The 14,174-nt window shown below is 39.0% G+C and overlaps 1 protein-coding gene across 1 annotated transcript; it reads right to left on the reverse strand.

The window, feature by feature from the left end:
- Nucleotides 1-8,009: 8,009 nt before the first annotated feature.
- LOC133102090 (cytochrome c oxidase subunit 7A2, mitochondrial) lies at nt 8,010-13,423 on the reverse strand. Its single transcript, XM_061207039.1, has 4 exons — nt 13,315-13,423; nt 12,033-12,122; nt 9,596-9,680; nt 8,010-8,208 (listed from the first exon to the last, which is right to left on the reverse strand). The coding sequence occupies exons 1-4, from the start codon at nt 13,330-13,332 to the stop codon at nt 8,150-8,152; spliced, it is 252 nt and encodes an 83-aa protein (XP_061063022.1). The 5' UTR covers nt 13,333-13,423; the 3' UTR covers nt 8,010-8,149.
- Between the last annotated feature and the right edge of the window lie 751 nt (nt 13,424-14,174).

The following is a 14,174-nucleotide window of genomic DNA, read 5'->3' on the forward strand; positions in this document are numbered from 1 at the left end:
AGATCATAAGAGTTGGGCTTTAATCCAATAAGATTGGTGCCACTTATAAGAAGAAGAGACACCAGAGCACTCTCTCCCCACACCACAGTGGAAGGACCAGGTGAGGACGCAGTGAGGTGACCATCTGCAAGCCAGGAACAAAGCTCTCACAAGGAAGCAAATAGGCCATCACCTTGATCTTGGACTTCCCAGAAAGAAAGAAGTTGAAAATGGCTCAAAGAAATGGATTGTAATAATTAATATTGTTATAATGTCCATACTACCCAAAGCAATCTACAGATATAATGCAATCATTATCAAAATACCAATGGCATTATTCATAGAACCAGAACAAATAATTTTAAAACGTGTATAGAAATACATGAGACCCTGAATAGTCAAAATATTCTTAAGAAAAAAGAACAAAGCTGGAGATATCATGCTCCCTAATTTCAGACTCTACTACAAAGCTATACTAATCCAAACTGTATGGTACTGGCAGAAAAACAGACACACAGATCAGTGGAACAGAATAGAGAGCCTAGAAATAAACCCATGCTTATATGGTCAATTAATTTATGATAAAGGAGGCAAGAATATACAATGGGGAAAAGATAGTCTCTTCAATAAAGTGTTGGGAAAACCAGACAACTACATGCAAAAGAATTAAACTGGACCATTTTCTTACACCATATACACAAATAAATGCAACATTGATTAAAGACTTAAATGTAAGTTCTGCTAGTAGAAAACTCCTAGAAGAAAACATTAACCGTACACTCTTTGACATCAGTCTCAGCAAAATTTTTTTTGCATCTGTCTCCTCAGGCAAGGGAATCAAAAGCAAAAATAAACAAAGGGGATCTAATCAAACTTAAAAGCTTTTGAACAACAAAGGAAACCATGAACAAAATGAAAAGGCAACCTACTAAATGGGAGAAGATATTTGCAAACATTATGTCTGATAAGGGGTTAATATTCAAAATATATTTTTAAAAACTCATACAACTCAATATCAGAAAAAGCAATCCAATTAAAAAAAATAAGCAGAGGACCTAAATAGGCATTTTTCCAAAGAAGACATACAGGCAGCCAACAGGCACATGAAAAGATGCTCAACATCACTAATCATCAGGGAAATGCAAATCAAAACCACAATATCATCCACACCTGTCAGAATGGCTATCATCAAAAAGGCAAGAAATAGCAAGTGTTGGCGAGGTTGTTTCTGGAAATGTAAATTGGTACAGTCAGTACGGAAAACAAAAATTAAAAATAAAACTGTCATACAATCTAGCAATTCCACTCCTGGGTATTTATCCAAAGAAAATGAAAACATTAATTGGAAAAGACACATGAACGTCTGTGTTCATAGCAGTATTATTTACAATAGCCAAGATATGGAAAACAACTAAGTGCCCACCAGTGGACGAATGGATAAAGATGTGCCATATATACACAGTGGAATATTCCTCAGCCATAAAAAAGAATAAAGTTTTGCCATTGCAACAATATGGGTGGATCTGGAGGGTATTATGCCTAGTGCAATAAATCAGACAAAGAAGGACAAATACTGTATGTTTTCACGTACATGTGGAATCTAAAAAATAAAACAAACAAACATATAGAACAGAAACAGACTCAAAGATACAGAGAACAAAATAGTGTTTACCAGGGCAGAGTGGGGTTGGGGGAGGGGAAAAATAGGTGAAGGGGATTAAAAGGTACAAGCAACTAGGTATAAAATAAATAACTTACAAGGATATAATGTACAGCACATGGAATATAGTCAATGTTTTATAGTAACTTTGTATGAAGTGAAATCTTAAAATATCAAATTACTATATTGTACACCTGAAACTGATACAATGTTGTAAGTCAACTATACTTCAATTAAAAATTAAAATAAATACAAATAAATAAATAATCATTACAATCATCATTAGGATAGAATCAAGGTGGGAAATGACCAGACTCTAAAGATGTATTTTTGTGACCAAAACAGTCACAATGATTCATCACATTCTGATTTCCCAAAGAAGATACTGTTTTAAGAAAAAGCACCATGGGAAAAGTATCCAATAGTAATGGCCATGAATAAAACATTTAGCACATTAATTGGGGTAAAATGGCCTGGAAAGAGATTAACAAGGCCAAACAAAGACATTCGCCTTTAATCCTCAGAAAAACACCAGAGAATACTTTTAGCAACTCCCCAGAGGGAAGATGACAGCCTCCTATAAGAGGTCAATGAAGATCTGACCTAGTCTCAGAATTAAAGGAAACAGCCCACCTTTCATTATACTAATGGAACATTTATAATTGGAAACCAGTGATCACATAATTAGAAACCAAAAATGAAAGCCATACAAGTATATACATACACACACATTTATTATATTCTAGCACTAAGGCTGCAGAATCTAATACTGTGATCTCCTCTTCCTCTGGCAAACTTCATGTGTGCTTTGAAATACCCATTTCAGTAGACAGCTCTCTAGTTTCCAAGCAATTTACTTGTAAACATTTAATCATGACCTCCCTCTGGTGTATTATACTAGGATAAACATTTAGAAAATGTCTTATGTTTTGATTGGTTTTCCTCACTAATGAGTTCTTCAAAATATCCCTGACTTGGAGTTGCTTTAAAATATATATATATATATTAGAAGCAACTGTAAAACTATAATTTCAATAGAGACAGGCAGTCAGAGCAGATACATGGTCAGCTTCACGGGAATCACAGAGAGAGAGAGAATAAAAAATTGCCAATCATTAAGATGCAGACTTACCAAACATAACCAGTGAATCAGCAGTGTTCACGCAGAATAAAGTCTATGAGGGAACCAACTAGTACAGTTGTCCTAAGTATTTTTTTCTTCTTTCCCCATCTAAGAAGTAACATGGTACATAGTGGATTTTAAAAATGGGATTCGGAATAAGATAGATTTTGATTTGGGATCAGGTTCAAACATAACTGCTGTGTGTTTGATCTCCCCTTAACTGTATTTCCTCAGCTTCTAGTTCTTGCTAATAACAGTGACAACAGCTGTCTGGAACAGAATATTCACCTGCTAGTTTCTGTTTAGACTTTTGGATAAATCAATGCTATGGTTATCAGACTGTGTTGTGTAACATGAAACCAGAAAAAAAGTAACCTGGACCCTGAGTATAGGAAGAGGGCCAGGTGTTGTGTTGGTCACGGGGGAAGAGATAACCACTGCTGCCGTCTTTCTCCAGCTCCCTGTGTTCCAACAACACTGGTCTTCTATCTGCAATTCAAACAGGCAAAGCAAGTTCCCTTTCCCCTCAATGCTTTTCTCCTGACTTTTAGCACAGTAGACTCCTTCTTTTCTGGTCTTGTTTCAAATGTCACTTCCTCTGAGGCCTTTTCTAGCTTCCACTCCGGCACTTTTCCTGAGATCACACTGTTGATTCCTTTACAGCCGTTCCCATTGTAGACCATTACCATGCTTATGAATTTATTTACTGTCTATGCCCACTGACTAGAATGTAAGCTCCATAGAAGAGCTTGCTGGTCTAGTTCAGTTGTATTCTCAGAGCTGAGAACAGTGCCTTACACAAAGTAGGTTTTCAATAAGTAATTGTTAGATGGATGGATGGATGGATGGATAGGTGGATGGCTGGATGGTTAGATGGAGAAGGGCAAGGTCTAAGTGGCTGATGAGTAAAACTCCTCCTCTGTTCATAATCCAACCACTTTCCTTTGCCTCCATCACTCCTTACCTGAATAGCTGCACGAGGCTTCCTAATGGGTCTGCCTGCTTCTACCCTGGGTCCGCTATGGTCTATTTCAACATGACAGCCAAGCCAGTCCTCTTTAGAACATTTAAGTCTCTCTTCTGTGAGAAACTGCAATGGCTCCCCATACCACTCAGAGTAAAAGCCCAAGTCCTGACAATAGCCTGCAAGGCCCTCCTTGGTGCGATCCCTTCTTACCTCTCTGCCTTCTCCTCTCTCACTCAGTCAGCCATAACTGCTCCTGCCTTCCTGTTCTTGAACATGCTGGGCACATTAGGGCACCTGCTCTAAGCTGTTCCCTCTTCCTTTAATGCCCTTTTCCTATATATCTGCTTGACTAGCTCCCTCACCTCTACAGTTTTTATTTAAATCTAACCACCCCATTGAAACCCATCTTCATACCTCATTTACTACTACACCCAATCAGCCCACTCCCATGCCAGCTGTCCCCTTTGGTCTTTTTTCCCCATAGAATTGATTACCTACTAACATACTGTACAATTTATTTGTGTGTTTTATTGTCTTCCCTGCTACCCCTCACTATAATGTAAACTCTATGAGGGCAGGAATGTGCATATTTTGCTCACCAATGATCCCCAGGCACCCACAACAGTGTCTGGCACCCAGTAGGTACTCAATATCTGTTAACTTGAATTATTGATCTTGAAGTATACGTAGAAGCAAAGTCCTGGGTAGTGGATGACATGTTGCTTACAGGACCCAGGCAGTGGGAGTCCCAAGCTGGAGGCCTGTGAAACTGGCAGCTTTGGGGAACTTGTGCATAACTATCTCAAACGGCAGGAAGGGTTCTGCAAACCCTGAACCAAATTGGCTATAGCAGCACTGTAATTCTTATTTTTATCATTCTTGTATTCTCTGTATCTATTTGCATTATGGTGCATTGAACCATTCCTGTCTGCTATGAGAAACCAGTCATGGCTGCCTTTATTAAGCACCTAACTATGGTTTAGAGTAAATGGTAAAAGTGTGCTCCTATTAGATGGTATGATATAGACGGGAAACTCAGGAAATACTGCTTTGGTTGGTTCCTGGTTGAGAAACCTACCTGAACTAACTTAAGCACAAAGAGAAAGTTATTGGACGATGAAATGCAACCAGGCCTACCAGCAGGCATGGCTGTGGGCATCAGAAACAACTAGAAGTAGGAACCAAAATGCTCCTAGGTCCTGTCCTGTCTCCTCCAGTGTGGACTTCATTCTTTGAAAAAACAAACTGGCTGGAGGAGAGACTATTAGTTGTCAACTCAATACCCAGTCTCACCTTCTTATTAAACAGAACTCCAATTCTGCTTGGCAATATGCCCATTTGAGACATTTCTTGGCCTCCTTGAATGCAGGCATGATCATGTGGCAGAACATCTGGCCAAAGGGATATAAGTTTAAGTCTTTGTGTGGGGCTTCTGAGGCTCTTTAAAGAGAGCTCGCTTGTTTAGCATGTGCTCTTTTCACCAATCCTTCTTCCTGCAGGAAAACAAACACAATAGCAGGAGCTGCAGCAGCCATCTTACAAGGAGAATGAAAGCCATACACTAAGGATAGCAGAGCCGAAAGAAGGCACCCAGGACATGGATGAAAGTGTGAACCTCTCCTACAGGCCCTGACCAGCTCATGGTCTCTGCTCTGTGCCAAGTTGATAGGGATATGAGTTGAAAAGGTATAGTTCCTTCTCTCAGAGAGCTAACAATAGAAGTACCTAGCATTTATTGCACACTCGGTATGTCAGAAACCATTTTTCGTGCTTTACTTGCATTGGAATAACCATGTGCACTAGGCATTATTCCATTTATGCAGATGAGGATACAAGTTTAGCAAGGTTGGCTACCCATGGCCATCTAATCCAAGGGTTGAAGCTGGGTCTTCTGACTCCACGATCTGTAATTAACTACAATGCTACACTGGTTCCCAGTCTTATCAACAATTGTAACTCAAATTTGAATTCAGATTCAGAGGCATGAAACTCTGGATAAAGATGAGTACAGGGAACGTTGGGAGCAAAGGGAAGAATGTCAAAGTTTCCAGCAGAATCTGGGGGGCTTTCCCAGATTCTCAGTCAGGAATGAGTATGCACGCCCCAAGAAGCAGAAGAGCACCGTGGTTGGTGATGAGTGCCGACTTTAGATCTCATTTATAAAATGGAAGAGACAGATGTTAAGTAGGTAGGCAGGTTGCAAGTTATACAGAGGGATCAATGTGAAACTGAATAAAGGAACTGGAGACTGTACGGATCACTCTTCCCAGAAGCCTGACAGGGCAGGGGATGGAAGTCTGTAGGGCATTCGTATTTGCATACGACGCTACCAGCAGTGCGCTGAAGCTATCCCAGCCAATATAATTAAACACCTGGTAAGATGAAGTATACTAGAAAGACCGTGAACTTCAAGAATCAGATAAAAATGGACTTGGAAATCGTGCTGCCATTTATCTGTAGCTTTGGGTAAACTGCCTGCCCTGAGTTTTCGTTTTTTCGATGTAACTTCATCTAGAACAGCTAGACTACAAATCCAATTCTGAGCACAGTACTAATTGTAACAAAGTTTCACTTAAATATATCTCCCATGGCGTTTATATTAGTGGGATAATATCATCAGAGAATTTCTTCTATTTAGTAGCAGATACTATTCTCAAAAGGATAATACGTGGTCAAGATACAAAGGAGATTGGAATGATAGTTGTTGTTTCCTGAAGGCCACATTTGCAATACTTCTTATGGACTCTATTCTATGGACATTTGGTTAGTCTTTGAGTCAATCATAGTAATCTCTTACTAAACGCTAAGAGCAGCAGATAATTTCATGGGCTCCTATCCAGCAACCCCTCTTCTGAGACCTCACCCCTTGTCCCCTCCCCACCTCCACCCCTGCTGACAATGCAGAATTTTAGGATGAAGGGCAAAAACTTAATCATAGCATTTAAAAATATTTTAAAGTCTCTTAAGCATTTAACCTACTCCTACTTTATCCAATCTTGTCATGTTAATTGAACATTTTGGCATTGAAGAAAAGTTTTAATTGTCTGACTAGGTTACACCAGAAATAGAAAAGCACCTCTCACAGCATCAAGAGCTGAAGGTTGTAGAAGATACCAAGATGTTCTTCCTTTTTACTGCACAAAAGTTATCTTTCACATCATGTTATAAAAGCATTTCAAATCACATTGATGAAATTCTCCTTTGTACAATGCTGATAAATATAGCTTGTTTCAAAATATTATCACTGGTTGCTTTTTAGCTCTGAATCATAGAATTGGACCAGATTCCAGGCCTGCTTAAGATATTTCTCAGCATTTAGAAATGTCTAACAATATTCATTCCACTCCCTTCAAAAGCAGTGTTCTCTGCTGATGTTAGTAATGAGATTCTGTAAGAGGCTGGGCGGATTCCTGCATTCAGTGGCAGGTTAGATATATGGCTAACCAAGATCTTTCTAACTTTCAAGACTCAAGGCTGAAACACCTTTCATTAGGTACCTCTTGAGATGGATTTGTACCATAAGCCTCAATGTTTTAAAAGGAAAAGACTTAGTTTGGTATTTCAGACTTGACTCCATTTTTCTAACTATATTAGTTTTCTCAATTTTATCCAGAAATTGAAGCTTTTATAAAACCCTTACTCATAGATTTCCCCTAGATCTGACGCATCTAGACTCTTAATCTTCATAGTGTTACAAATGCACACCTTGCAGAGGAGATGACAAAGTCTGACTCCTTCCGTTCCCCCAGAAGATAACTTTTACAAATGAACTAAGTATTTTAAGGAAAGGTACACTGTTATGTTATGGATTAAACTAACATAACAGAAGCCCATTCTGAGTGCGAAAAGAACAAATACTGGATTATTTTACAGCTATTCTACTAAAGCCTACTCTAAACTGTGGAATACATCCAATATTCTTAAACATAAACACACACAGCTAAGAGAGAAAAAAAGAAACTTGAACCCCATGAGCCAAAAATAACCTTCCACTAACCCTAGGTGCTAGCATATCCCAGGATACAGCACAGCAGGGAAGAGAGGGGAAGGGAAGACTCAAAGAAATATGCACTCCGAGTGTCAAGCTCAATTAAAGCCGAAGACCATCCCCTGTTGTAATTCTAAGCTGCTAAAAATAAAATTTCACTAAAATAATACCACAATGGTACTATATATAACCTAATGACAAAAGAATCACTTTTTCCTCCTTACCTAAGGTTTATAAGGCTGCTATTACTGGTATAATGTATCCTAAGGTGATAAAATAAAACAAAGCATGGTAAAGACTGCTTTATTGGTGGCAGTTAGTACAAGTCAATAAATATTGATCCCCAAAGAACTCAAGTTAGTTATCAGACTACTGGTCCACAGAGAGCTGAATGGAGTTGAACCAACTGAATGCTGGGAGGATAAACTGAAGTCAACCCTGCTTCTTGGGGAATGAAGCCACAGCCAGCTGATAGATGGCATATGCTGTTCCTGAAATATAAAAAGAAAGGAAATAAGAACGTAACAGGAAATTCTCAGGTTTAAATGTATGAACCCAATATTCCAGCTAAAAAGTTGTAAGATAAAGAGGCAAGGCTGGTATTAAGACTACTTTTACGGGAATATACAGAAGTATTTTGATAGGTGCTGGCAAAATTTAAAATAAATACATACAAAACACGTTTAATCTAGTTTTAATATTACTTAACTTGTATAGAAAGTGTTAGATGCAGCACAGTAATGTATTTGTTAACGTAATGACATGTAAAAAATTTAAAATAAGATTAAGAACATATAACCTAAGATTGCCTGAGAAATGCTAAGAATGATTCAAAAGCCAAAAGAGGTCAAATAGGCAAAGCCTTCCCTGAAGTGTACTATCAGTATAAAACCAAGGAAGAGTGACATACAATTTTTAATCAGATTTGAAGTAAGAATTTCTAATAACTGGAAATTTATTTTTAAAACTAATTACCAAAACGTCTACGCAATAGTCACACCGGCCAAAAGGAATTTAGGACTTCACCTTAAGAAAGCCCAAACGTCACTATCCGCTTGCTGTCCATAAAATGTCCCTTCACTGCATTCAATTCAAGCCAAAGAAGGCACCTTGGTGTAAGCAAGGGGACTTTGTGATTAGGGTCCAACTACCAGCTCTTCCAAAGAAGCAATATTATCTGGGTAACTGACATAATTTCTCCATCTTTAAAACGAGGATACATTACAGACTTGACACAAGGGTTACAGAAACCCATGTATGTGGCACTCCTACCAACAGGATGAGCACACAGTAATCACTCTAATACCGTTTCCCTTTCTCCCCCCCGGGAGCAAGCACTCAGATTCCTAACTCTGCTCCTAGCACGCTGATTTGTGATATTCCACTGCTAATATTGAATAACGGACCTGCCCAATCCACAGAAAAAAATATCAAAGCACTTTACATGCAGTAAAAGTATTGTGCTGTACAAGGTTTTATTTCTGTCATAAATATGTATGTACAGGGATTAGATGTAAAGTGTATTATTATTATACATCATAGTCAAAATATTTAAGAACCCCTGTTATAGGAGATGGGACAGAGCAGCTATCTTTGGCTCTTCCGAAGGCCTGCAGGGCCACCAGTGGCACATTCCAAAAGCCACCTCTATCACAAGATAATTATCAAACTTAATTGGTTTATTTTTTTAAAAAGACATTAAAATGTTCGTATGCAATATGTATCAATCACCTTCGTGAGTCATTATACGTAAAGCAGTAGGACCTCAGATTCTGGGGACAGACTGCCTGTGTTAAATGCTGGCACAGTGACAGCAATGATGCTGTTCGTTATCGCTACTATGACTTTGCTATAGAGCAAGCATTCCAAACGTCTTACCACCAACTGTAAGAATCATGGTGGCTCTATACAGGAGGGCATCAGCTATCCCACCCTTTAGATGCACTGGAATTCCATTATCCTCCTAGGTTAAAAAAAAAAAAAATAATTAATGTGTGTCATTTGTTTCCAACTAAATGAAAAAGACTAATCCATTCATATAAAATTAAGTGGCTTCTTAAACCCCTGGAATTGAAATATTTTAAATATCAAAATTAAAAAGGACTACCCTTTTCCTGAATCTTTCTCTACTGCAACTACTTTTAAAATAAAAACTCCTAAAACTCAACATTCTTTCTTTTAAAGTTAATTTGAGATCTAATAAAATGTTCTTTCCAAAGAACATATAAACAGTAAAGCTGTGAAAATATATTCATTGAGTTCTTCAATTTAATTATTAAAAAAGCAATAATCATCACACTTTGGTCACAGGTAAGGTCTTTTTTCCCCTTAAAAAAAAAGGAGGGAGAGTTTTGGTTTCTAACCCTAAATTATATCCTTAGTCTCCCGGTCCAGCACCTGGCATAGAGTAGGATACTTAACACATCTGTTAAATATAAATATTTTATTTTTATGCAGCATACATAACTTTTTTTTAACCACTTAAAATTTTCTTTATGAAAAATCAGAGATCACAATTAAACAGAAAAATCACTGATAACCTAACTACTTATAAAGGTAAGTACTCTGTCCCACTAAGTCTTTCCTCATGAGAAAACCACTATTAACACATATTAATACATATCCTTAATTTTTTAAAGCTTGTATTGTCATAGCTTCTAATTTATGCACATACTTGTTTAATACACAAAATGAGATTATGCTATATAATGGCCTATCACAGATTTTTCACTCAACATTATCTTAAAAACCATCTAGCCCATTTAAACCTACTTTGTTCCTTTTAATGGCTACGCAGCATTCCACTGTGCAAAAAATAAAATTACATTAGGCAATCCTTTGTTAATGGGTATTTAGGTTGTTGGGTTTTTATGAGATTAAACTCCCATAATGAATAATAGCCTATTTCCTATTTTTATATATTTATGCTACTATTCTGTAGGAAAGATTCTTAAAATGGGAGTCCTGGATGATAGGACATGTACAATAATTTGCTTCTAACACTTTCAAATACTCTAAAATCTCTGTACCAATACTACTTCCTAGCATGTATCAACGTACTGTAGAGGAACGCACTTATCTCCCACACCTGGCTAATGTAACCTATTTTAAATCTTCTAAAGTTTTGACAGTCGAACAGGGAAAAAAAGTGGCAACTTGTCATTTTAATTTGCATTTCTTACTGATTTGTAGGAGCTCTCTGTATGCTAAGGATATTAGCTTTTTGTTAATATTAAAAATTTTGTTAATCTAAAAATTTTTCCCTCAATTTGTCACTTACCTCAATTTGTACCATAAGTACATTTAAAAGTTTCATGTCACCAAACCTTGCAATTTTTCTCCTTTACAGCTTCTAGGCTTTGTAAAGACTTTCTTAGGATGACCCCTAAGATTAAACCTGATTGTGGTAATCATTCATAGATACATTAAATATCACACTGTTTGTACACCTTAAAAAAAAAATCAGGTACAACCTAAATACAAACTATTTATTTATATTTTCTTTCTTTCTTTTTTTCTTTGTTTGTTTGTTTGTTTGCGTCAGGTCTTAGTTGCGGCACGCAGGATCTTCGTTGTGGCATGCGGGATCTTCGTTGTGGTGCGTGGGCCTCTCTCTAGTTGTGGCACGTGGGCTCAGTAGTTGCGTTGCATGGTCTTAGTTCCCCCGGGGCAGGAAGGATCTTAGTTCCCCCATCCCCAGGGATCGAACCCACGTCCCTTGCATAGGACGGCGGATTCTCAACCACTGGACCACCAGGGAATTCCCAATACTTACGATTTTTACTTGTCAATCATACCTCAATAAGCTGGAAAAAAATTCTCCTATATTTTCTTTTAATATTTTTTGAGGGAGAAGTATTTACATCTGCAATTAATCTTTTAACACACAATACAGAACGGATATAACTTTACTTTCTTCAAAACAGCCACCCAATTTTTCCATTCCCCACTGATATGAAATAGCACCTTTAACATATATCAAGTTTCTACATATATTAATGTATTTGTTCTGTTTCTGGGCTCTTTCTATGGTCTATTTGTCTATTACTGTGCAGCTACCCCGAAGAGTGCCAACCCAATGTGACTCCTCCAAAAGAAAGTGTCTTTGATCTTTACCCCCTCATTTCTTCTGCTTTCCCAAGGGCCTCCTGGTATAGCAAATGCCCAGTTAGCTATCGACAGACAGTTTCTTATTACTCTTCTGCTAATACAACAGGACTGCTAACAATCAGACGTCTCCAGATTTACCTCCTATCTCCAACTTTTGGTAATCTAATCATAACAAGTAACAATCTCCTATAAAATACTTCAGTACCTGAAACAGCTTTTGTTTCTCTGGAACTTTATTTTCAAACTGCCTGCGTGAAGCAGTACTTATGGTCCTCTGGGCAATCTGACGAAGAGCCTGAAATAAAAAAAAAAATCCATATATATTAAACAGACTTAGGGCTTAAAGAAACCTTCAAAACCAACCATTTCCAATCTTCAGTATTACAGAAAAGTGAAACTGAGAGTTAAAACATATCCGATTTGTCAATAACAAAGTCACAGACAAGCACTGAGGTTTTCCTATTTGTTGCCCGGCCACTGCTCTTTATATTATATTCTGAAGTCTCCAAACACCACATTTAAGAAGCAATTCATGTAGATTTTGAGGGGAAAAAAATCATGATCTTAACCTGAATTGAACCAGTAGCATTATATGAGGAAAACATACTGATATATAGATATTACAGAAATAAAGAACGGTTACAAAATACACGAGGTTCGAACTTTTTTATTTAAATACTCTACCATAGTATTAAAAATCTATTACTTGGTATCAAAATAAACTGGCATGATTCCTACTTAATTAAAATGCTTCCCTCATTACACTTTTCCCAAAGAATTAACAGGGCATAAATCTTTTACAAGAGACTTGCATTACGTATCCAGTTGAAATAAATTACAAATATGCACTCCACTTTCTAAAATAAATATTGAGAAGATAAGTAAAGCTTTATTGGATAATTACCGAAGAAAACGATCACCGTTACATTTTCCTTCTCTTTTTCAAAATTTGGGGAAAATATTTCACATGCTCAAAGTCGGTGGAGGGGTGAAGGACACTGCAGAACCGCCTGATGGAAGCAACACGACCCTTCGGCCATGAATGCTCCTAAAGGGCCAGCCAAAACGGAATGGCTTGCTTTTTAAACTGCCTTCTGATGCTCACAAAGCTGAGTCACTGAAACTCAAACCTCTCGGTATCCGAGGACCATCCTTCTGCTGACGCTTCCGGGTATCAGAAACTTCCCACGCGCACCCACAAGATTAGGGGTGGCGACTAAGAACCCAAGGCTTGTCTAACGCACAATCCTCTGGTCACCTCCCCAGCTTCTCCACTCCTTACAACTACCCAGCACAGCTTGGGGGCAAGAGGGATCCATGGAAGGGAAGGAAGGTCAAGCGAAAAGGACACGGACCAAGGTGACCTGCGAAGCCGCCCTCTCCCCCTCTCCTTCCCTCCCAGGAGAGGCTTTCCTGTCGCGACCCTCTAGCCTCCGCTCCCAACCCTCCCGCCCCACATCCCGAATGCCAGCCGAGAAGCTCCTCACCAACAGACTCCGCAGCATCTTGCCTCCGTTACTGCCCACCAACCGCGAGAACTGAACACCAGGAACGAAGATCCGCACGCCGGAACCGGAACTACCTTCTGGCCTTGCGCAAGCGCCTGGACTCTAAATAGTTCCGGGCGGAGGAGGGACTTGCTCCTAACCATAGAGAGCGGAAGAAAAGAGAGAGCGGCCGGACGGCTGTGGCCGCTCTAGCCGGCGGACCGTCTCTGCGCCTCGACCTTGCTCCTGAGCCGCAGGTTACCCCGGGGGCGGAGGCTGGGGAGAAATGAACGACTTTTGAGACCTGAGAGGCAGGGAGCGAGGCATTACGTACTCGTTTAACTAGCTTAGACAAAACTAATGTGAGACCAGGCTATCGAAGAAAATTAGTGTGTGTATTTTGAACGAGAAGACGTAAAACTCTGAGCAACCTTTGAGCCACTGTTTAGAACGCTGGTTTGGCCGCACTCTAAACTGTGAAGCTGGATGAAATACAAAACAGAAAGTATAACTTGTCTTACACGGATACAATCAGCTTTTTCCACTGTTGTGAGGACGTACTGTTCCGTGTGCTGAGAGTGTGCTGCGTAGAGCTGCGTCGGGATACTAGTTTTTATCTTGCTGCACCTTTGGCTGCTGCGGAACTCCCCGTGCAGGAAGCTCTCCCACAGTGTCGCCAAAGTGTGGAAGCTGTTCACTCGTTTCTCTGAGTCTGGGAGAACGCGGAAAAGAGGGGGGAATTTTAATTGGGGGACCAGAAATGGGAGGGCAAATCTGGACTCCTGAGTCTTGCTGTCTCAGGCTAGCAGGGCACTTTCCGTGGTTGGAGTTGCCAGGCACAGCAATTATTGTACAGATAC

This window comes from Eubalaena glacialis, chromosome 12, assembly GCF_028564815.1.
Source record: "Eubalaena glacialis isolate mEubGla1 chromosome 12, mEubGla1.1.hap2.+ XY, whole genome shotgun sequence".
Taxonomy (NCBI): domain Eukaryota; kingdom Metazoa; phylum Chordata; class Mammalia; order Artiodactyla; family Balaenidae; genus Eubalaena; species Eubalaena glacialis.

Bases quoted from the DNA above. Each gene is read 5' to 3' on its own strand.
- LOC133102090 (XM_061207039.1), bottom strand. The intron at 9,681-12,032 runs GTACTGAAGTAT...TTTTTAACCTAG, and splicing joins AGAAACAAAAGCTGTTTCAG to GAGGATAATGGAATTCCAGT. The intron at 8,209-9,595 runs GTAAGACGTTTG...TTTATATTTCAG, and splicing joins CATGATTCTTACAGTTGGTG to GAACAGCATATGCCATCTAT.